Here is a 24,883-nt window from a genome sequence, read left to right on the forward strand (position 1 = left end):
TGTCTTTCTTGCCGTGCATGCAAGGAGCGGGTGCTGGTTTGTGAGCCACAGTGTAAGAAAGCTATTAGAGAGTGTCCGAAGACAGGCTATGGAGTTGAGGAAGGGTCTGGATGGCAACACGTGTGAGGAGCAGCTGAGGTCTCTGGGTTTGCTCAGCCAGGCTGAGGAGAGGCTGTCATCAGCTCCTCACTGGGAGCGAAGGGGCGGCAAGAGGACCCAAGGAAATTTAAAGGAGCTGCATCAGGAGAGGGGGAGATGGAGGTGGTTAGGGAAAGGCTCTTCACCAGCATGTGGTAGGCGTGAAACCCAGGGCAGAGCTGGAATTCAGGGAGCATCCAGGCAGTGCTTCCAAATACAGAATTTGAATATTATAGGATGGTGCCGTCTGGAGCCAAGGGTTGAACTCAGTGATCCTTGGAGTCTCTTCCAGCTTGATATATTCTGTGATTCTCTAAAAGTACGCGATCCCCCGAGTACCACTTTGGTCAAGGTTTTCCCAGCACTTGTTGGTCCCTGTGGCAGAATGTCAGCCTGTTGAAGAGGGCAGACATTCACTTTCTCAAGGCCACCCACATGCTCACAGACCACCACGATTTTTGATAGCGGGGCAGAGGCCGGTGGAAGAAGGGCAGGCAGTAGGACTCTCCCAGCAGGGCACAGAAAGCAGAAGCACCTCCACACCTTCCCCGCAGCTCCCGCTGGGGGCCGGCCGGACCGAGGGCGGTGCTTCGGTGGGGCCGCGTCCCCCCTGCCCTCCGCGGGCACGCGCCCGCGTTCCGTAGCAGCACGCAGGGCCGGGGGCGCGCGGTGGGTAGGCGTGCAGCGGGGCCGCGCCCCGGGGCTCCCCCCCTCCGCGCTGGCTTTGTGCTGCCGCCCGCACTTTGCAGGCGCGGCGGGACTGGGAATCCCTGGCGCTTGAGGCGGTCGTATCTCCTCCTCCAGAGCTGGGCGCATGATGGCGGCAGCTGCCGCAGCAGAGGTGAGCAGCGCCGGGAGCAGCAGCAGCGATACCTCCAGCACTGGCGAGGAGGAGAGGATGAGGCGCCTTTTCCAGGCCTGCGACGGCGACGGCGACGGCTTCATCAGCAGGTAGCGGCGCAGAGCCGCCTCCGCGAAGTGCCGTCTCAACTTCTCGCAAGTTTGCCGCTCGGAGCGCAGCGGTGGCAGGCGGCTGGCACGCGTCCCCGCCGCCAGGCCGGACCCTCCGCCGGAGCGCAGATCGACCGCCCCCTCCTCCCTGCCGGCAGCTCGCGACGGCCGCTGCCTCCCCGAGGACGGGGGCGAGCTCGAGGCGGGGCGGGCGCTCCCCGCCGCTCCTCCGCTGTCCCCGGGTGGCTGTGGGCTCCTGAGCGGGGGCACGGCTTACCGGCGTAAGCTTGCCCGTGCCTGGGAGCTGCCCTGCTCCGGGACTGCGGGAGCGACACATCAGCGGGTGTGGAGGTTGGGGCTGCGAAACTTGCGCGCCCCAGCCGTCAGCGGGCAGGTGGCTTTCGCGGGTAAAGATGAAGCTGTGGATAGTCGTGGGGGAATGTGAGACACTTCTGTTGAGCGCTTGGTAGAAACAGATGTCCTTTGCGGGTGCTCCCTCAGGCATGCCCACAGGTGTCAGTGTGAGAAGGTCGATAGTCACTGTAAGGCGCTGTGGAGGCAGGGCCCAGGATGTGATGACATGAGGTATAAAATTTGTATGGCTTTTCCAGAGTATCTCGTTTCCCTGTGTTTTGACCAATATCCTTGCTTTGCAGCTTCATATCACTGGTCCCAGACTGGCCTTGAACACTTCCAGGAATGGGGCATCTACATGTCCTCCGGGCAGCTTCACCTCCCTCTGAGTAAAGGATTTCCTTCTAACATCTAACCCAAATCTTCCCTCTTTAGATCAGGGTCCTGGGCAACCTGATCTGAATGTGTACGTTTGGTGGCCGTGCTAGGCGGGGGGGTTGGAACTACATGATCCTTGAGGTCCCTTCCAACCCGGGTGATTCTGTGATTCTCTTTCAGTTTAAAGCCATTCCTCTCTGTCCTTTGCCCATGTTCTCTCACTGCCAGACTGTAAAAAAGCTATTCCCTACCTGTTTGTAAGCTTCTTTCAAGTACTGGAAGGTCCTGTTGAGGATTCTTGCACAATTATTTAAAAAAAAACTGGGTTTCCAAATGTAAAAGCTGTAAGAGGTGATGGTAACTTACATTTTACACTGAGTCCTGTGCTGTGAGGATCTCCAGAGAGCTGAGCCAGAGCGAGGGTATTTTCAAGTTTGTCATCTAACCTGAAACCTGAGTATGACCCTACCGAAAGGCTAAGTAAACTTCAGTCCCCACTGTTGTCCCTTTGGAACTGGAAAGGTGCTGAAAATCTCTAACAGCTGGCAGTCACTTTAGAAATGAAACCCAAGGGTCGTGATATCTTTTATCTAAACAGCTGCCCGCTCTTTTTTTTTTCTTTACCCCTCCTCCCCCAGTCTAGTAATTGTTTTGACAGTTGTGGTTCTGAAATGTAAACTAAGAAAATGTATGCCTTCCAACCATTATGTTAGGATCACTTTTCTTTACATTTGTTTACTGTCCCCATGGAAATGATTCTGATGTCAGAAAACTTTGTATGCTCACTTAAAGCACGTGCTGCCTCCTCTCAGCACATTCTCTGATCTGCAATTTGATGCTTTCCTATAGTGTAAACTCTATTGAGTTTTGTATATTTGTCTTTTAAAGCACTTACTGTGAGACCTTTGTCGTTATGCTCCATATGGACAGTTGAGAGATGCTGACGTTATACAGACCACTCAGATTTCTGATGAACTTTTCCTTAAATGTTCCTAAATTTCATTCCAAGTGAGCATTATGTGTGTTTCAGAGTGAGTGTTTCTGAGCGTTGGTTGAACTGCACTTTTGAGAGCATTATGAGCTCCAGGAACAGGCCTAAGGGGGATTTCAGTAGCAAACAGAAACATGGCCCAGGAGATAGCAATAGTAGAAAACTCCTCTGGAGATGGTAGGTCTGTTTTTGAGACTTATCTGCATCTTGCTTCATAAGGGATTAGTGCCTTCAACATGGAATTGTCATCTTTTAGAAAAAGTAGGGAGTGAATATTTAACAAGTGACTTTTGCTATGAGTGAGAGTCACTTCATGGAATCCTAGAATGGCCTGGGTTGAAAAGGACCACAACGATCATCTAGTTTCAACCTGCCTGTGATGTGCAGGGTCGCCAGCCACCAGACCAGGCTGCGCAGAGCCACATCCAGCCTGGCCTTGAATGCCTCCAGGGATGGGGCATCCACAGCCTCCTTGGCAACCTGTTCCAGTGTGTCACCACCCTCTGAGTGAAAAACTTCCTCCTGAGATCCAACCTAGACCTCCGCACTGTCTCAGTTTAAAACCATTCTCCCTTGTCCTATCGCTATGTACTCGTTTAAGCAGCCATTCTCCCTCCTGTTTATATGCACCCTTCAAGTATTGAAAGGCCACAAGGAGGTCTCCCCACAGTCTTCTCCAAGATAAATAAACCTGGTTCCCTCAACCTTTCCTTGTAGGAGAGGTGCTCCAGCCCTTTGATTGTCTTAGTGGCCCTCCTTTGGACCCACTCCAAGAGCTTTTCATCTTTCCTGTCCTGGGGGCCCCAGGTCTGGACGCAGTGCTGCAGATGGGGTCTCACAAGAGCTGAGTAGATGGGGACAGTCACCTCCTTCTCCCTGCTGGCCACCCCTTTTTTAATGCAGCCCAGAATATAGCTCTTCTGTACTTCATTAGCCAGCACAAATGCAACGTACTCAAACTCAACACTCCTTTTTTTGGATAGCTTCAGATAACCATTATATGGTTATAATGAGGAGAACTTGGAGTGTAATGTTGAGGTGATGCATCTTCTGAAATAAGCCCTAATATACAGACTTTACTGAAAGATGAGACTGAAGAGCTCTTCTGTTATTCACTTCACAAGTAATTTTTGCTATAAAGTCAGTTGGTTTATAAAATTACAGTGAGCCCTGTAAATGTACAAAAGGTAGATTTGTACATTTGTACATACATGCTAAAGAGTTTATCAGCTTCTTTTGGTATTGAGCTCATAGTGTTTTAAATGCAATTCTTTAGCCCTATGGCGGTAAAATATGTTTTTTTCATCTACAGGATGTTTTTTATGGGTCCGTGCAAATATATTCAGAGAGGTTTACTTAGTCGTGAGTTACTGCTTGATGTCCCTTCAGCCTATTGTCTGCTATTTGTAAAGCAGCATCAGGAACAAAATGCTTAAGCAGAGGCTGTTAGCTCTCATCTGTGAAGAGACTAAGGAACAGGACAGCTGTATTTGCGACAATGAATAGGTTTTCAGAAGATCATCCATGTAACAGAAGGGAAGTAAAAAGCTGACTTGGATGACCTGGGAGAAAAGTAATATTACTCTGCTACGTTTTACAGGTGCTGGAGTTCCTAACTGCAAAAGCAGCTTGGTCTCAGCAGTGTACAGTTCTAGTTCTGGCCTCAGTCCAGCCCTCTAACAAGGAAATTCTAAACATCATTTAGAAGAGTCAGCAAAATACCACCTTTATTAGGTGGTATTAAGGCCTTTATTAGTCCTTGCATTCTTCTGCACATTGCTGGAAAAGTTGGAAAAGTCACAGAGTTGGAAAAGTTAAGAAAAATTTGTATTAGGGTTTTACTTCAGATCTGGGCTATTTCTCTGTGCTCTTCTTAACCACGTGAAAGATTAACACAGCTCCGTTTTAGGAATTCTTCACAGAAATTGTCTGAGCCTTCCTGAAACTGACTTTGTCCTAACCCCAGTTTTTCCCCGTGGCTTGAAAACAGCTCTAGCTCTCATGGTATGTTTTTAGACTTTATTTTTCATCCATCTCCACTAAGGAGCTGCCAGAGAGACTGTGAGGCTTGTAATGGGAGGAGTGCTTTTGTCTGGATACAGCACAATAGTATTACATCAGATAAGACTGTATGTGAAGCACTGTGCTGTTTTTTACATGGTTCTGCTCTGTTTTCTCTGTTTCTCCTGGAGCTTGCTTTAGTTCGTGGTGCCACAGTTGCATGAATTTTGTGGGTTTTTATTCTTTATTCTCCTTAGATCCTCTCAGAGCATCAGAACTGAAAGAAGGGAATAAGCTATGGGAAAAAACAGATGTATGGATATAGACAAAAAATGAGAGAAACAATCCGTGTGCTTAATTTGGGCTGAAGAAAAACTATACCGTTGTTAAACATTGTCTAACAAGCATGCCAAGGATTAATATTTGCTAAAGACATAAACATTTCAGAGTCTGCATTTGATACAATTGAGAAACAGTCAGAGGAATATATTCAAACTTCTGTTTTCTGAAACCCTTGGTGTTGTAACATGAGTTAGCTGCCCAGTCCTTACGTGAACATCAAACTCAAGAAAGGGATATAATCAGACAGGTTAGGTGAAACTACTCAAGTTTTAAAGGCAGTAGAGTTAGCCAGTGTGTTTTATTGTCACAGAGTTACCTCTAGATCTGCCTGTGTGCATGACGGGGAGACAGCGTGCCCACAGGCCTAATGGCCCAACAAAAGAAAAGGGGGGCGGGGAGGGGAGGGGAGGATGTCAACCGTTTACAGGCTGGTTTGTACCAGTTGTGTGACTGGTGGGGCATGGGACCCACGGACCCTCACCTCGAGAAAAGGGGGAGGGTAAAAGGGGGAAGGGGGAACGAACGGTAGGGAGACGGGAGATGGGCCTAAAAACAGAACAGCAGCAACAATCTGAGGAGGAAAGTTAATTTACTACACATGATATCGGAATGTAAGATAGCAAAATGTAATACGATATAATTGGAATTGAGGTTAATAAGTAAAATGAGAGAGAGGGTGCCCACAACCAAAGGCCTTACTCTAAAGCTGAAGGCCATATGGTCAGGGCAAACTGCTGCCAAGGGAGGCAGCGAAAATAAGAGAGTGATCTTGTGACCTGTGAACAGTTTTACCTTTCCTTCTAAAGGAAAATGAAAACACAGTCCTCGGGTGTGTGCAGGTCTTCTGAGATACTGGTACCTGGAAATTCAGCAGTCTGCAGAACTGGAGCACTAACTCCTTTAGCTCTTTAACTCCCAGTGCTTTACAGGATGTTATGTTGTCGAATACCGATAACAAAAATCATAAAACCCTGACATTTATACAGCTTATTCTATTTTTCTTTCTACTGGCATTAGTAACTAAGGAAAAATGGCTGTAGTATAAAGCTCAGGCATACTACTATGTGGTCTTATTGTATTCTTCTTTGAAGCTAAGTGTCCAGTAAGGCAGACTGTAGTGTGGAAAAACTGAGCAGTATGTCCCATTTTGTCAAACTTTTTGATGTCACTGAACACTATCATAACAAATGCTGAAGCTATTTCTTATCCTCATTTATTTTTAATGGGATTATTAGCTAATAGTATTTTATAGGAGTTGTTAACATAAGAGAATTTAACTTCTCTTTGAAGTCTGTAACTTCCCTTTTGGTGAGAAAAAAAAAAAAATTATCCATGCAACTGGAATTTTTTCCATGTGTTTCTTAATGGCTGTTCATTTTTTATGAGCTACTTACTAATTATTACATTTTTTTTAAATTTTTTTACAACTTACTAATTTACTTATGATCAATATCCCCTGCTCCTAATCCTTAGTAATGTCTTTAGGTTAACTAAATGCCATTTCATAAGGCAAGTGACCTTTTTCTTTCACCAAACTTGTTGCTTGTCAGTTCCCTTTTTTCGCATCAGGCTCCGAAGGTCTTGCACAGTTGGCAGATCCCTCTGCTGCCTATCAGCTTCAAGCTTTCGTGGTGCTGACTTCTTCCTAACTGGCCTTGAAGGTCCCAGGCTCCCGGTCATCCTCAGAAAAGAGAACATAACTGCACAGAGGATGCCATTTATAAAACTAAGGAGCTGCAGAATGTAAGCAGAACTTGGATCAGAACTGCTACAAGATAACACAAGTTGTGAAACCACTGCTGGCTAATGGCAGTATCTCAAGAGAAAACTAAATCAGGAGTGTGTCCTGCTCTAGGATACTTTCCTTTATGGGGGAGACAAACAGAAGTGGGAATCTACATGCAAACAAGTTCCAGAAAAAAAGACCATTACTTTTTTTTTTGTTCAAAAAAAGAAAACTCATTTATCTTGTTGCAGGGTTTTTGTTTTGTTCTGTTTTTACTTTGTATTGTTGTTTTAAATTGTTGATTATCTAATCTTGGGGGAAAAAAAGTCCCAGTGAAGAATCTGGACTGGATCTTCTTGCTGAAGTGAGCACTTCTTCCTACCTGAAACATAGGAATAGCTGCCTCTATCACTTCTTTGACCTCTGTCCCCCTCCCTAAGGGAGAGATGAGGGAGGGGGACAGGAAGGATGGCCTCAGAGAAGCCTTGGCTGTCAAAAGAAGAACTGTCCAGAAATGGAGACTCCAGGGGGGCGGGGTTACAGAATCACAGAATTGTAGGGGTTGGAAGGGACCTCCAGAGATCATCGAGTCCAACCCCCTGCCAAAGCAGGTTCCCTACAGCAGGTTGCACAGGTAGGCGTCCAGGCAGGTCTTGAACATCTCCAGAGAAGGAGACTCCACCACCTCCCTGGGCAGCCTGTTCCAGGGTTCAGGGGGTTGCCTTGAGTTAAGGCTCTTGGGTCCTGATCCTCTAAGGATGGGTGGAGATCAGAAGGCCTGGTGTCCTCTGGACAGCTGTACAGGGACAGTGGAGGGGGTCCACAGCAGGACCTGTGAGATGTTAGGGGCCCTGTGTGTGGGGTTTTCCACTCAGAGGACGAGAAGACCAATTTGGGTTTGCTGTTCTCAGCCTGTTCTCTCTTTGGCCACTGAATGGGTAGATGAAGGCTTAACCAGGCTCCCCATGGCAGTGCACAAAGAATAGCTGGCTATCAGTCGTGCCTCTAGATAAGTAGTTTGGACAGATTTGATCTGTGCAATTTCTGGCATAGGATCTTGAGAAGAAAGCATGGGTGCAGGGGCACATGTATGTCAGTGGCTCTCCCCCATCAGTTTACCCCCATATACCTCAACAGACTGTTGCTGAACTGAGAGCTAAGTCATTTGTATTCATGTTCCTGGTGATGCCTAATGCTAAGATATTCATATAATCACAAAATCATAGAATGGCCTGGGTTGAAAAGCACCATCATGATCATCTAGTTTCAACCCCCCTGCTATGTCACCAGCACCTAGTGGTCACCAGCCACTAGACCAGGCTGCCCAGAGCCACATCCAGTCTGGGCTGTAATACCTTCAGGGATGGGGCATCCATGACCTCTTGGGCAACCTGTTCCAGTGCTTCACCATCCTCTGTGTGAAAATCTTCCTCCTAATATCTAACCTAAATCTCCCCTGTCTCAGTTGAGATATGCATATTACCAGATAATTGCATTGTGCTCCTTATTATTGGATGTTTCCAGTATTTTTGTTTCTTTGCATTGTATAGATGCAGGAGGTAGTAGCGGCTATTAACCTGTCTAGTGGACAAATGGGGGCAGGTGTCCTCTCTCAGCCAATTCGTAGCTTTTCTCCCTACAGCGTGTGCTTTCTGGCAAGGCCTCTGGTGCAGATGGCATGTTTCAAGATTGGTTTTGTGGATTTGATTCAGTCAAGCTCAGTTAAGTTTGGATTCTTTGGAGAGCATAGAGGCCACCAGCAGCCTTACTCTGCACAGGTTCCATATCTGAGCTGGTTGTCTTTTCCACTTGTCACACTGGGAGTTGTTCCAGCATGGACCTGGTGCCTCTCACCTTTTCACTGCTCATCCCACTGTGACCCTTTTTCCTGGATGTTTCTGGTGTTTTGCATTAATGCCTTGCATAGATGCTCTCTAGTGTGATTGCAAGTAGGGAGATTTGCAAGAAGCTTTTGTGCATGTCTTCATAGGAACTCCATATCCTTAGGTTTAAAGCATAGAAATCACTGTTGGCTGTTTTATTGGTATTTCGGAGACTTCAGTTGGGGTTTAGTTTTTATGCTTGCAATTATGACTGCTTGATTTTTTTAATCACTGTTTGCTCAAATCTTTGAACAAAGAAAATTCTTTAGAAGTTAATTAATGAACACAGAGATGGCCTTGTTTTAAAAAGTGTAAAAATGTAGCAGAGATTTATTTTTATTCAGACACTTGTCACCTCAGCTGGTAATTGAAAGAGATTAAGTAGGTTAGTTCTATGCCTAATTATGTCTTCAGAAAGTTGGGCTTGGAATGGCACTTGGAGAAGAATGGTTAAACTGTACGTATATGACTATCGAAATTCAACTTATTTCTACTATGCATATTTTAGAGTGCATTCTATGTATGTGGTATATATTGTAGCACACGTTTATATGTAGAGTAACCTTGCTGTAAGGAACTGTAATGGTTAGCTGCAGTGAGCACATTTAATGTCTTTTTTTTTCCAAGAGTTTTGTTTATTTTTTTGCAGGACTACTTTCTCAAATGTAATGGAATAGTACTTGTGTTGTACTAGCAGTAATTTATTCAATAAAATCTCTTATGCCTTTTGGAAGGGTAAGTTAGGTAACAGAGTCCAGACTGCCTTTGAATGACAACTGCCCTCCTGATATTCCTATTACATGGTAGAATTTGTAGGCTGAGTTGATACTCTGGGCAAAATTTGAAACTAATCAGCAGAAAGGAAAGTACAGTAGCAGGGATTCTACTGACAAGTTCTGTTTCTCTTTTGATAAATGGTCCTTTGTTCACCTGCAACAGTTCTTCTCAGGGGGTGACAACCTTAAGCAAAACATGGATACACAGGTTGCAAGATGCAGTTTGGCTAACATTTTGACATACAGGTTGGGAGCACACCATTGAATTTATTTCTAATGGATAGCATGTGCATTTGCCTACTGAAAAACAAACATTTCATTTCAGACAGTTCCTGCAACAGGCAGCCGATGTTGTTGGTATCTATATGAATTGTAGGAGGACACCATGATGGGACATACTGTCTATTGGAGAAAGGTTTCACCTGCAAGAGGAAAGGGGTGTTGCTGAGTAGGGGTGGTATAGGTTGTGCTGCTTGAATACGGCTGTGAGATGCGGTCAAGGCAGGGCACAGCCATGAGTTAGGACTTAGCCAGTTGAGTAATGAATAAAACCTATGCAGTTTTGGGTTTGGTTGAAGTTAATCCTACCTCTTTCCTGCTGCTCAAAGTGGGCAGAAAATAAAACCAGCAAGTGTTTTCAAGTGTAACAACAACAACAACAAAGAATATGTAAAGAGATAAAAAAAACAAGGGACATGAGAAGTTCTGATTGTTTTTTGTTTGTTAGTTTGTTTCAGACACTGAAAATACTAAGTACAATGATATGGTTCCTGCAAATAGACTTGGTAATAATAATAATACCTTGTAAGACATCATCTGCAGAATAGTTTGAGATCTAGTAATAAAAAATGATAAAGAGGAGCTTGAGTGCTATTTTTTTTATATCTGCAAGTGAGAATGTGAGTACGAAAGCAAAGGTCATATATGTCGGGCATCCCATCCTGTGGTCAGCGTGAGGGGGAGAAAGGGACTGGGGTTTTTCAATGGAGCAGTGATCTGCCAGGTGTACAGAAGAAATTACTGAGGTGTATTGTAAATAGTTGCTGAACCTTGCTGGAACAGAAATAATTTTGACATGGCAGCGCGCTCTTATCTGTCTGTGGTGCCCTGCTCTGAACAGTCTGTATCCTTACTGCATTTCTCAGGTCACCTAGAGAGGTGGTTGGATGCCCCTTCTCTGCAGACAGCCAAGTCTGCTTGGCTGGGGCTCTGAGCACCCGGTTGAGATGTAGGTGTCCCTATGCAATGCAGGGGAATTGGACCAAGTGACCTCTAGTGGGCCCTCCAACACATACAATTCTGTGCTTCTATGTTGGGGAAATCAAGTTAGACAGAACTTGGATTTATGTTTCAATTAGTTGTACTTGAAAAAATGTGATGTAAGGTTCTTAAAGACAGAGTCTGAATTATTCTGTGTGCATTTTCTTTCCTAAGTGTCAACAGTTTGTGGGCTGGTTCTGCAAATAGCGAGGCAGAGGGTTTTCACAGATCCACGCCTCCAGAAAAGGGAAACAGGGACCCCAAAATAATTAAAAACAGCAGCAACGATCTGAGGAGAAACAAACTCATTTATCAAATATGGTATCGGAATGCAAGATAACACACTATAACACAATATAATTAGAATTGAAGCTAATGAATCAAAGAGAATGAGAGAGAGTGCCCGAAAGGTGGAAAGGCCTCACCGTAACACTGAGGTGAGATGCACAGTCTGTTTGAGCAGGGAGGAGAGCCTGATGATGAAAGAGAGGTCAGATGACCTACCAAGGCCTCATATCTGTTCCCCCTGAGCAGAAATGATGACAACACAGCAAGCAGTCTTGTGGGGAATGTAGTGGTTCTTCTCTTCTGGGACATGTACTCGGAACTGGAGCATTAACACTTCAGCTTCCAGTGCACTACATGAATATATGATTGGAGTACCGATAATCAAAAATCATAAAACCATGACACTGAGATCTTCCAGAAGATAAAAGTAACAGAAATTGGGCAAAGATAAAATATACTTCTTTCTTTAAAATTATGCCGAGATAAGGATCAGTCTGATTACAGACTGTAATTGGTTGAGTATAGGTTTGTTAAGAACTAATTGAGCTTTATAAAAATCAAATAGGAACAGTTAATAATGAAAGGATGCCAGAGCATCTTTCAGTAGAAGGCATCCAACAATAGATGACTTCTATCTTAAGCTTTTGGTGTTTTATGACTCTCCTAATAGATTCAGAGTAATCAGATGCCAATAGCGTGTTTTACGCATAGAAGATCATATCAAATTGGAAGAATGGCCTGCAGCATGTTAGTACCGTTAACAATTAATGATCTGGCTGATAAGATAATGAATAAGCTTAATTAAATCTGAATTCTGGTATCATGCTGTTGAAAGAAAGGACTTCTGCTTTAAACTTTTCTACTCGTTTTAGTATGTGTGGGTTGTTGGTTTGTTTTCAGTATATGCTTTTAGTGTGTGCTAATTTTGCATGCCATCATGTGTCAAGTTGATGGATCTGGTGGAGACCAGAACAGTTCACTGCATTGATTAGACCTGCAGAAAAATTCAGTTCTTTATTCAACAGAAGATGGGACATCAGGTAATGGTTTTAAAGGAACCAAACAATCAACTTCCTTTCTCAAATAGCATTCTGAATTGTAGCCGGGAAGTCTTAAGTCACAAAACTTGCTGGGGAAGACTGTAATGTGTGAGGCTGTTGAGGCTTTAATGAGAAAAGCTGAGATTCTAATTGTCACGAATGACACAGGTATACTTGTACCAAAATTTTCTTCACAGTCTTTCCAAGGCATCGCTATGTGTTGTACTTCTGTAGGGTGACACTTTAATAACATAAAGCTCATTCAGTTGATCAGCACAATCCTGAAAATTGAGCTCTTCATTACTCCTCCTTGGATTTAAAACACAAAATATCCTTGCACTTCATACTTTTCCTTTGCCTTCTCGTTCTGTTTCCCACCATGGGTTCCTGACTTATTCCTTCCCTCCAAACTACCGTATCTCTTTTTTCTTCTCCTGAAGTTTTTCTTTCCACATGATCCGGTATCATCAACTGCATGCTCTGGTACTCTGCCCTCTGTCCAGGATAGGAGAATAGATCATGCTTGAATAGGATCAGGAATAGTTAGTTGTTCTTTAAAATAGTTTGAAGCAGTACTGTGCTTCTAGTGCATAGATTAGTAAATTCTGTCCTGAAAAAATACTGGCATTGTGTGGCCAATGCTGTGCTCCTCCACTCTGTCTCATTTCTGAGTTTGTGATATTATGATAATAGTGTTTCTCAGTTGACAGTTTGGGCCCTAGAGGGCTTGGAATTGTTTAGAAATGGTTAGCAAATGGCACAAAAAATCCACTTACAAAGTTCTGCTCCTTTTAAAAGCTGCATGATCCAAAAGGCACTTGATCTTTCTACTACTCAGTGTTTAGGTTTTATGTGCTGTTCGTGCATGTCGTGGATCTGAGAGTCTTGGAGCATTGTCTTTGTGAGGTGGATATGTTAGAAGGCTGTGGAATTGTAATGACTTACTTCTTTAGGTACAGATTAAGAAATAAATATTTCGTACAACCTGCTTTATGTGATGATACCTAGCTAGTTCTTTCGCCATCTAAAATTCTGATAGAGGTTATTCTGGTAACTCTCTCTGAACAAACGTTGACTCTCTGTGAATCTTCTGGTGAATCTTACTGAAGACTAACTTTATCTTGCAATTATTGGTGGCTCTTATCTCTGCTTTACTCCCCAAACTTTGTATGAGTTGATTCCTGCAGTCTCTGTGTGATGCTGTAGTTTTCTCAGTTGGACATTTGTAGTTACATTTGTAAGAAGGAGATTAGGTTTTTATCTGTTTGTTTGTTTGTTGTTTGTTTGTTTTCTGGCAGTGAAACAAGTGAACTAGAAGGCAGCTGTTGTGATCATAGAATCATAGAATAGCTTAGATTGAAAGCGGTGAGGTGCAGGCACAAGCTGCCCAGAGGGGCTGTGGGTGCCCCATCCCTGGAGGTGTTCAAGGCCCAGTTGGATGGGGCTCTGGGCAGCCTGGTCTTGTATTAAAAGTGGAGGTTGTTGTCCCTGCGTGCGGCAGAGGGGTTGAAGCTTGATGATCTTTGAGGTCCCTTCCAACCTAATCCATTCTATGATTCTGTGACCTCAAAGATCCTCTAGTTTAAATTCTTCCAGGGCCCGTCCAGCCTAGCCTTGAATATGTCCAAGGATGGGATGCCCACCTCCCTAGGCCAGTGTCTTACCCCACCTTATCACTCTCTCAGTGAAAAATTTCCCCAACACCTAATCTGAAGCTCCCGGCATAGTTTGAAACTGTTTCCCCTTGTCATGTCCCTATAAGGGACGATGATGAATGGATTTGTGTAATGTTTGCATGCTGGTCAATGTGACAGAATTGTCAGATTGTGTCAGCTGAAGGTCTGCACACATAAGGGAGCTGCTCCAGGTTCTTCAGGTGCCTACTCTGGTAGGATGCTGAATTGCAGATGAAGGAAGTGAGGCAACTGTCTGATGGTACTGGTAATCAAGAGACTACTTTGCCTCTGAAGAGAGTGGTGCTGGCTTTCCTTCCTCTGTTGTAAACTGCTACATAGAACTAAGTCAACAAAAGCTATTCTTGTTATCATGATCAGTTTTATGCTGTTTTAACTGCCTTAGTAGAGGAACATGGAAGGAGTGGGATTACTTCTTTTGACAGCAGAAAGCTAAAAAGCTGATTCCACAGTTCTCACTTCTTTGTGTGGGGAAGCAGAAACAGAGCAAAGGAAGCTGGAGACAGGCTACTTTGGGGAGCCAGATTAATGGACAAGAAAGAGTAGAAAAACTGAATTTCAGAGTGTAGAGCTACTTCTCAACCTGTAGGAAGCTGATTTGCGGGGCAGAAAACATCTGTGAATTGCAGGAAATCTCTAGCTTGCAGAAAAAAGTGAGGTCCTTCACAGAAGTATTTGTTTGACCTATGTCTAAAGTGAAGACTGATGAAGAAATTAAGACCAAAAGTATATCTTTATTTTTCTTGAGGAAACTGCAGGTTGCATAAGCAAAGATAAAATGTGTCCTTGTAAAATTACCACAAAACCTTTTCAGTAGCTGAAAATGTAGAGTCCGAATAATTCAAGTTTGTTTCAAGTCAAGACCCATAATGGCCATCAACTCCAGCTCCTGGCTCCACAGAGGACCACTCAAAATTCAAGCCCTATTTCTGAGAGCATTGTCCAAACAGTCCTTGAACTCCATCCATGTGCAGCACAGTATCTTATCTGGTCTAAGAGTACATATAACTTGAAATGCTTAAAAGGTGCTTTGTAAATGGCTTTTATTATATTTGTTGCTATAAGTGAAGTGAAGCCTGAAACAGTTGATGTCAATGCCACCACATCACTACTGTTGTTAAATCTGGGGATTGATGTCAGATTTAACTGCTGGCATCTGAATTCAGGTTAGCTCTGGTTTGAATTTTTAATATAGACATAGCATAGCTGTATTCCCTGTGAAAATTGGAATGCTTTGTCATCTTTAATTTTCTTTGCGGCATCCTTATTAGATTGGTCTGTATTGTTATCCTAACTAATAAAATAAAGGAACAGAGTCGTGATAGGTTTTATTTACTTATTTGTTCATTGTCCAGGTTAAATGCCAAGCACAAAACTACAACCAAAATTTTAAACACAAATATCAGTTACTTATGGTTGATGCATGTAATTTAATTCTCTTATAATAGTTTCTTGTCCTATCTGGCAATCTATGCTAAAATGCATGCTCATAGCATTTGTTGTTGTGTTGTTATCGCAGTTCATTTTCATCACAAAAATCTCTGCCAAAAAATCTGCTGGAGAAGCTCTTAGTATGCTCCACCCAGCAGATAGCTTTATCTGTAGAGCGGGTAGGTATTGACATGACAGGCAATTGCAGGAAAAAAATAGCAAAGGGTGAGACTGCCAAAGTAGTGATAATTTTTGTAATTTTCCTTTGAAAATGGAGAGAATGTTGCACCAAGTTTTTGATAGTGTAGGGCAGCTGTTGATTGAGATCTGGATTATCACTCATGTTTTATTTCGAGTGCGACTGCTATTTGACATATATGTATCTCTTCCTTCAGTTGCTGGAGAAGTTGTATGGAATGCTTAGGAAGATTATTCAGTCTTGATTTACAGTTGCTGAGTTCTGAATGGCAGTGGCTTTTTTTCTTTTTTTCTTTTTTTTAGTGGTTTACATTTTGAAAAAGGCAAATATGACGGTCTCTTCAGAAAGAGCCTCCATTTTCTGAAGTCATTGCTAGAGAATGTCAGATGTTTGTCTAATGAGTTCACTTTATTCACTGTTAGTCGTCCACTTCTGATTCATATTGTGGCTTTTACCACAATCACTGAGAATTCTTTCAGCAAACTTATTCTTAACGTAATTTTAATAATGGTGAGCAAACAGAACATCTTCTGCTGAGGATGTTTAGCTTCAAATTAAGTCTAAGGTATGTCCTTGAGATTCTTTTGTTCTTCACACAAAATGGAAAATAACATTGACCTTAGTGTTGCTGGCTGGTTTGTTCTTTAGCAGTATGCTTACGTGTATTTATATGTATTTATCCAAAGAACACATTGTATACATTTGTTAAGGATATCACACGCTTTCAGTAACTACCTTGTTGACTTGGTTGCAGTTGTCTTTTAGCTGCTTGCACTCAGCATCCGAGTATTTTATGTAATACTGCCCTCCCCTCTGCTTTGAGTTTCATTGAACAGTTAGACCAAGCAATCTTCTTGAGAGGATTTTGCAGTCATGATATTTGGAGACAGGCTTGAAAACATTTATTCCAAATGCTCCTTTCTGATGTTTTCTTTGGCCATAAATACCTTTTTTCTCTTTAACTTACTGCTGTTCAGCAGCAAAAGAGATTTCTCTCTACTCCAAATAAAATGGAAATCAAAACTGCTATTGATCCAGCTGAAATGTAATGATTTAATTTCTTAGTATGTCACCTTACTCTGAAGATCAACAGCATGATTCAGCTCTCATTTATGTCTCTGGTAGTTGAAGTGTTGAAAATAGCATGAAATTAATCCTTAAGAAGAAATCTTTTGCGTTTCCATGATCTTTCTGTATTCCAATTTCTTTCCAACTTCAGGTCATAGATTGATAGAAAACAGTAGTTGGCTTATTGGGTTTAAATGTCTGTACATTTGTGCATTTCAAAATTAAACAGTTAGTATTCCTTCCAAACTAAACTGTTCTTGTTTTTTCTTCTCCATTCCCATTTTTCCAATCTTTCTTGCACTTTTCTCCCTCCCTTACCCCAATTTTCCCTCTAAAAATATTCTTAGGAATGACTTGCTGATGGTGTGCCGCCAGCTGAATATGGAGGAGTCTGTCGCTGAGATCATGCACCAGCTGGGAGCAGATGAAAGTGGAAAAATTTCCTTCCAGGATTTTAGTCAGTGTCGCATGCAACTGGTGCGAGAAATCAGGAAGGAGGAAGTGGAGCTTTCTGTGAAATCAGATGACTCTTGTAAAAAGAAAAAGTTAAGAGATAGAATAGCTTCCTGGCCAACTAGCAGCAATAACAGTTTAGGTAGGTATGACATTTAAATGTCCTGCTGATGTTGTTTAACAGACAACAAGCTCTGATTTTGTTGCTACTAATTCTTTTTGGCATCAGAATTGTCCCTGAAGAGCTTTCAGAATATGCTTTGGCATAAATTTGTCACATGTTAAAGTGTTGGTACAACTGATGCATCCATGTTGGTTTGGTGTGTATACAAATATGTGTGAAGAAAGTTCTCTTCTATAAAACCAGAATTACTCAAGACAACATCGTTGAAAAGACAGGAGTTGTGGTTATATTTTTATCTTGCAAATGCTGTATGTCAGATATGTCCAACCTGCAGCCTGCGGACCACGTGCAGCGCAGCACAACTGCACTGTGGACACCCTCTGCCTCATGCCATCATGGTGTCAGCTCTGCCGTGCCGATGAGCCTGGCCCTGGACTCACACCCATTGCTCACAACTGCCAAACTGCTTTGGGCGCTCAGCATGCTGTGGGTTGGAACCAAGGGTAGGGTTGTCAGTACTAATAGTTCAACCTGACTCATGGCATCTCAGAAGAAAACAGAACCCAGAAAAAGAAAAATTGCGGATGAAGGAAAAAATGGACAGATTGCTACGTTTTTGTCAAGACAAATAGAATGGCAGTATGCTTGACTTGTAAGAAAAGCATGTCAGTTTTCAAAGATTACAGTTTGAAAAGACATTATATTCAGAAGCATACTGCCAAATTTGATATATAGCAAGGAACACTCTGTAAGGGCAAAACAGGGAACAAAGAAAAATGTCAAAGAAAAAGAAAATGTCTGTCATCTCAACAAAATCTTTAAAATAGTTAAAACTCAAATGGACTCTGTTATAAAAGGTAGCTACATAGTAGCTAATTGAGTGCAAAAAAAAAAAACCAAAAAACACACCTTTGACTGATGGTGAGTTTATTAAGCAGCATTTGGAAATTGTGACAAATATAATTTGTCCTGATATAATTTGTCTGCTAATTGAAGCTATTGATGGCACCAGAGATGGTTGGTAAGAAAACGGGACTTATAAAATTAATAGAAGACAATGTAATTGCCACCGGCAACTCAACGTTTGATGAAATGTCACTGCATTATACATCACAAAAATTTATTTGTGAAAGCTTTAAAAATGGGCAATGTCATGCAAATAGTCATCAAAGCTGTGAATTTTTGTAGTCCAAGGGAATGAATCATTGCCAATTCCAGGACTTCCTTAAAAGTATGGATTATGGCGACATCATTTACTTTTCCAAAGGAAGATGGCTAAGTTGGGGTAAAATGCTAAAAAGGTCTTACAATTTGCAAAATGAAATCAAAGGGAAAATTTGTGCCAGAATGTGAAGATGAAAAATGGCTCACAGATTTTACGTTTTTGATGGATTTGGCTGCTTGTTTAAATGAGCTAAACATGTGTCTTCAAAGTGAAAATCAACTTACCTGTGTTATGTTTCAAACCATAGCAGTGTTCAAAATGAAACTTAAATTATGGTGAGCTCAAGTTGTAGCAAATAATTGTATGCATTTTTATGTTTTGGCTACACGCAGTCCTGAATTAAGTCAGAAATGTGTTCTGTTCTTTTTTTTATTCTCAGATATACTTTACACTTCTTTCTGACCAGTTTGTTTCTCTTTATTCTGGGTCTTCATGTTACTGACCTTTAATTCCTTTTTATTAGTCAGCCTCCAAGAATGTAAAGCTGTATGTATGTTGGTTCTTAGTTTTAGTTTGTATTTTACAGGGTTCACGCTGCACTTTCTTACAGTAACTCTTTTTACACGTGTCTGTGGCTTGTCTCAGATATCACATGTTGCTTGTGTGCTTTGGATCCTTGGTGAATTCCACATATTCTTGCTTTTTAGATTGATGTGCACATTTCGCTTGCCATCTCATCATCTAACTCTCTCTGGCTTTTCTTTTTGTCTTCCTAATGTAGTAGATGTGTCTCACAGCTCTTCTTATTATTTTTATCTGTCTGATCTCTGTTAATGTTTTCATAGTCATATTTGTTGTAGTTACTTTGTAGTTTCTCTGCTCATTCTCCATCACTGGCTACACTGAATCTTCATAATTCTTGGGCTCAATTGCATTTCCAGACAATAAATCAGTGAATCACACAGAATCACAGAACTGTAAGGGTTGGAAGGGACCTCCGAGGATTAATGACTCCAACCCCCTGCCAACGCAGGCTCCCCACATCAGGTTGCACAGGTAAGTGTCAAGATGGGTCTTAAATATCTCCTGAGAAGGAGACTCCACAACCTCCCTGGGCAGCCTGTTCCAGTGCTTCGTCACCCTCACTGTGAAAAAGTTCTTTTGCATATTGGTGTGAAACTTCTTATGCTCCAATCTATGGCCATTTCCCCTTGCCTTGTCCCAGCAGACCATTGAAAAGAGATTGGCCATATCCGTTTGTCTCCCACACTTCAGATATTTGTAAACATTAATAAGTTCCCCTTTCAGTCTTCTTTTCTCAGAGCAGAACAGACCCATGTCACCCAGCCTTTCTTCATGGGGGAGATGCTTCAGGCCAGTTACAATCTTTGTGGCCCTCTGCTGGACTCTCTCCAAGAGTTCCCTGTCTTTTTTATACCAGGGCGCCCAGAACTGGATAGAGTACTCCAGGTGAGGCCTGACCAGGACACAGTGGAGGGGGGAGATCACTTCCCTTGATCTGCTGACCGCTCTCCTTTTAAAGTAACCCAGGATCCTACTGGCTTTCTTGGCTACCAGGGCACACTGCTGGCTTATCGCCAGGATGTCACACACCAGGTCCCCCAGATCCTTCTTCGCAAAGCTCCTCTCCAGCAGGTCATCCCCACAACCTGTGCTGATACATTCCTTCCCAGGTGCAAGATACACTTGCTTTTGTTAAACCTCATCTGATTTCTAACTGAAATCACCTCCAGCAGCTATATTGGATAGCGTTTCAAAACCAAGGTGACCTCTAGTATGTTTTTTTTAATTAGGAATGGTGTATATTCCTTAGCTCATATATTTAATTATCTTCACCTCCTTTCTTATATTCATTGTTCTTTTAGTGCTGTTGCTGTTCCATTTTTGTGTTTGCTATCTACCATTTGGCTGCTAGACATTTCTTGTCAGCTTGGGCTTTAAATCTTTCTTTCTTGGGCAGATTGGCTAAATAATTATGTTTTGCGGTAATGAAAAGATTGGGCCTAAATGACCCAATTGACCTAAATGACCCTAAATGACCCCCTTGACCAGGGGAAGGTCTTGTAGTACAGTCTCAAAATGTATCCCATAAAGAAATCTTGTTAATTGCTGTCCTAAATTCATATGACAAACATTCAAATTTGGTAATGCATCCAGTTCAACCTCTTTTTCCTATTGTCTAGCATCTTCTTGTTGTATGAAAGTAATTTAATACATTTTGCAATTAATTAATGAATATTTCTTTTCATATATATGTTTTTAAAGTTAAGTCTTGAATAACTCCAAGTTTCTTGCCATGCTCTATTCTATTTTGTGTTTATGAAGCCTGACCTTTAAGCCTACAGGGACTTCATGGTTACTGTACTTGTCCTGCACTGACTTTTGCAATCTTAAAGACATCACAATGATTGGAGGACATATGGAGACATTCTCTTATGTAAAGCAAAAAGAGAATGGGAGAAAATAACAACAAGGATTCACAATGCATCACATTTTTAATTTGTTGTAAAAGTAAACCATTGTGGCAGCATTATCCAAGATGTTCTACAGATACTTTTTTAAGTAGGCAAGGAAACACTGCTGTCATGTATCTCTGTGATACTCTGTGATTACAATGCACTGCGTATGAACGTAATGAGAGCCAAGGAGTAATGCAGTCAAGCTTGAATTATGATCTGTATTTACTCCCATGTCCTTCATGTCCTCAAGAGCTCATGCATGTAGTCTTCTAGTAATCAAAGAGTATTACATTGAGCAGCTTACTACTGCTTTCTACACATTGTTTAAAACTGGAGAAATTATAAACGTGGAGATTCAAATATGTAAACTTTGCAAGTTTTGTATGTTTGTGCATTTATTCTGACAGGGAACACTTCTGTCATAACTGTTACTTTCAAAGGTAGTTATAGGACTTTTCCTGAGATTTATTTCTACATATTGTCGTAGAGGTATTTTCCAACCTTAATAATTCTATGATTCTAATACATCAGATTCTGGTATTCCCTGAAAACTTTATTGTGTATCTATATGGGATGCATAAACTACACAGAAACTACACAGATTCAAAATTAATTTGACTGTCACTGTGCAGCAGGGGTCCTGGTGATCTGAAGCAGACAATACAGTTTCTCTGATGGATACACACCATATTGCAAGTTGGGACTGTACAGAGATTACCACTCAGGCAGCATTTTGTGTAGGCTTTTTTTGTAGCTGCTCACAGTCTCTTTACAAAGAATGTGAAAATGTAGGAATATATCTATACAAAGAACATTATCTTTGTAACCTCTAATTATTGCAGTATTAAGTCAATAACTGGAGAAAAAAAGTCCTAAGAAATAATTTCTGATAAATTACTGTTGAACTTCTTTGTCTCACCTATCAGTTATTAGTGTTGATAAGGATATTACAGTACATTTGTCCACAAATGTTTCTTCGCCTGTACAGAAGAAAGGTATCTTGGTAACAGTTTTGGTCAAGGTACAGGACTCATCATATTTGTGCTCATCAAACCAAACCTGCATCCATGTCTAAAAGAGAAAATGTAGGATTAGATTTGAAATTTTAACATTTTATTCAAATGCATGTAAAAGGACACTTTTAAATTATTAGAATGTTTTTTTGCCACTGCTTGTGTATCAGGGCTGTTATTAATAATACAGTTATCACACTATTAAAGTCAGCAAGTGCTTTAATTTGCAAATGCTAACCAGTGATTTTTCTATAGATGAAACTGAAAGTAAACTCTTAATTTAATATTCTTCAAACATTATTTAAAAATTATTAAATATGTATAATTTCTGAAAGTGTTGCTGGGCACTTGCAATGATTGTATGCTAACCTGACTTCTTAATATATCACTTCAGTAGGGAATACAAGAAAAATGTCAGCTACTACCAGATCATTGGGAACTGTTTCAGTTATGGAGACTGAAAAGCCATAATAGTTATATTAAATCTGTGTGAATAGTCTGCCCAGAGATGGAATTGAATTGCTAGTCAAAGGAGCCCCTGTAATACAGCTGAACTATACCTCTAATGATTTAAGGCAGGAAATGACTTAAACAGCTGTGGCTTTTGTCAGGTTGTTTGATATTAATGGTTTTACATGTATTTTTACAAGTAAAAGCTAGAATTGGAATTGTTTGTATTATTTATTATTGTACATGTTAGCTAGCTATTCACAGGTAATTAGCAAATTACTGTTTTTGCTTTTTTTTTTTTCCCTCCATAAGAAAGATGACCTATTTCTAGTACCTCTTTTTTCTGACGATGGATAAGAAATGACACTGTTCATTAGTAAATTTGTCCTTTAGACAAGTGTGGAATTTCCAGTCCCACTGAGAGCTACATATTCTAGATAAATAGTTATAGATAATGGAGTCCGCAGTCTTTAGCCATTGGTTAGTCATCAGAATTAATTCATAGTCAAATCCCCTGTTCTATTTACTGAAAATTTGATTTCATTCTTAAGATTTTGGATAGTTTTTATACTTGGTAAAACATGTAATACAGTGGGGGAAAAAAATAAAAGCCTGAAGGCTGAAGAAATAGATGCTAGCATTACTTGAAGTAGTGAGACTGAAGGTTAAGTCTTGAGATATTCTTCTAATTTCTTTAAAAAGTACTGCTGTTATATCTTACAGTGAATCTGGCAGTGCAGAATTCCAGAATTGTTAAATTCTGAATTTTTAAGTGTTGAGGATACTGGTGTGATTAGATTTTGTGATTAACTGAAAAAATGCAGTGGTAGAAATTGAAAATGTTGTAACTAGTTTTCAGGGACCGGAACTAGTCCTGGAACTCAGGAACAAAAGTAAAGATTATGGTCTTTGGAAGAGGAAGAGGCTAAGCAATTTATGAATATAACAAATACATAGTGAAGTTGTGCAGGGAGAAAATGAGAAAGGCCAAAGCCCAACTGAACTTAGTCACTAACGTGGAAGACAACAATAAGTATTTATTTCCTTATTGTTATATAATATCACAGAATCACAGAAACACCAAGGTTGGAAAAGACCCACAGGATCATCCAGTCCAACCATCCACCGATCACCAATAGCTCTCACTAAACCATGTCCCTCAACACAACATCTTATATGCATTAAAAAGAGCATATCCAGCAGGTTGAGGGAGGTGATCCTCCCCCTCTACTCTGCCCTGGTAAGGCCTCATCTGGAGCACTGCGTCCAGTTCTGGGCTCCCCAGTACAAAAAAGACAGAGATCTCTTGGAAAGAGTCCAGCAGAGGGCCACGAAGATGGTGAAGGGCCTGGAGCATCTCTCCTACGAAGAAAGGCTGAGTGAACTGGGTCTGTTCAGCCTTGAGAAAAGATGACTAAGAGGGGACCTGATCCAGGTCTATAAATATCTGAGGTGTGGGGGGCAGAATGGCGAGGCCGGACTCTTTTCAGTGGTGAGTGGAGACAGGACAAGGGGAAACGGCCGGAAACTGCAGCATAGGAAGTTCTGCACAAATGTGCGCAAGAACTTTGCAGTGAGGTGACGGAGCACTGGAACAGGCTGCCCAGGGAGGTGGTGGAGTCTCCTTCTCTGGAGATGTTCAAGACCTGCCTGGATGCCGACCTGTGCGACCTGCTGTAGGGAACCTGCTTTGGCAGGGGGTTGGACTCGATGATCTCTGGAGGTCCCTTCCACCCCTACAATTCTGTGATTCTGTGATTCACTGATCTTAACACTCCTTGAACACCGCTGGGGTCGGTGACTCCACCACCTCCCTGGGCAGCCCATTCCAGTGCCTGACCACTCTTTCAGAGAAGTAGTATTTCCTAACATCCAGCCTAAATCTCCCCTGGTGCAACTTGAGGCCACTCCCTCTAGTCCTATCACTAGCTACACGAGACAAGAGGCCGACTGCCAGCTCATTACAACCTCCCTTCAGGTAGTTATAGAGAGCAATGAGGTCTCCCCTGAGCCTCCTCTTCTCCAGACTGAACAATCCCAGCTCCTTCAGCCGCTCCTCATAAGACTTGTGCTCCAGACCCCTCACCAGTTTCACTGCCCTTCTCTGGACACGTTCCAGGGTCTCAATGTCTTTCTTGCAGTGAGGGGCCCAAAACTGGACACAGCACTTGAGATGTGGCCTCTCCAGAGCTGAATACAGCAGACAATCACTGCCCTGTTCCTGCTGGCAGCACTGTTCCTGATGCAAGCCAGGATGCCATTGGCCTTCTTGGCCACCTGGGCACACAGCTGGCTCATCAGCTGTGCATCAATGAAATAATATTTATTTATTGTTGTTATATTAATTTTACTTAATATATCTATTATATAAATATATCACCAGTAAGAGGAAGGCTAGGGAGAATCTCCATCCCTTGTTGGACGCAGAGGGGAACACAGTGACCAAAATCAGGATAAGGCTGAGGTACTTACTGCTTTCTTTGCCTCAATCTTTACTAGTTGCTCCCTGGGTACACAATCTGAAAGCTGGATGCTCACAAGTCCATGGGGTCTGATGGGACCCTAGAGTGCTGAAAGAGTTGGCAGATGTTGTTGCCAAGCCATTCTCCATCATCCTTCAACAGTCCTGGCTAACAGGCTGTCCTGGTGGACTGGAGACTGGCAAATGTGACACCTCA

At 42.0% G+C, this 24,883-nt stretch overlaps 1 protein-coding gene across 3 annotated transcripts in view; it reads left to right on the top strand.

The window, feature by feature from the left end:
* Positions 1–763: 763 nt before the first annotated feature.
* MCC (MCC regulator of WNT signaling pathway) overlaps positions 764–24,883 on the top strand; it is a 199,187-nt gene continuing 175,067 nt past the window's right edge. Inside the window, exons 1-2 of one of the 3 annotated variants that reach the window (XM_052700982.1) lie at positions 764–1,089; positions 16,868–17,115. In XM_052700982.1, coding sequence (XP_052556942.1) covers positions 953–1,089; positions 16,868–17,115 — 385 coding nt within the window. In that variant the 5' untranslated portion in view covers positions 764–952. The remainder of the gene's footprint in view (positions 1,090–16,867; positions 17,116–24,883) is intronic. The other 2 variants (XM_052700981.1, XM_052700983.1) reach the window with 2 other exon arrangements.

The sequence above is a fragment of the Tympanuchus pallidicinctus genome, unplaced genomic scaffold (genome assembly GCF_026119805.1).
Source record: "Tympanuchus pallidicinctus isolate F22 unplaced genomic scaffold, pur_lepc_1.0 scaffold4, whole genome shotgun sequence".
In the NCBI taxonomy this organism is placed as follows: domain Eukaryota; kingdom Metazoa; phylum Chordata; class Aves; order Galliformes; family Phasianidae; genus Tympanuchus; species Tympanuchus pallidicinctus.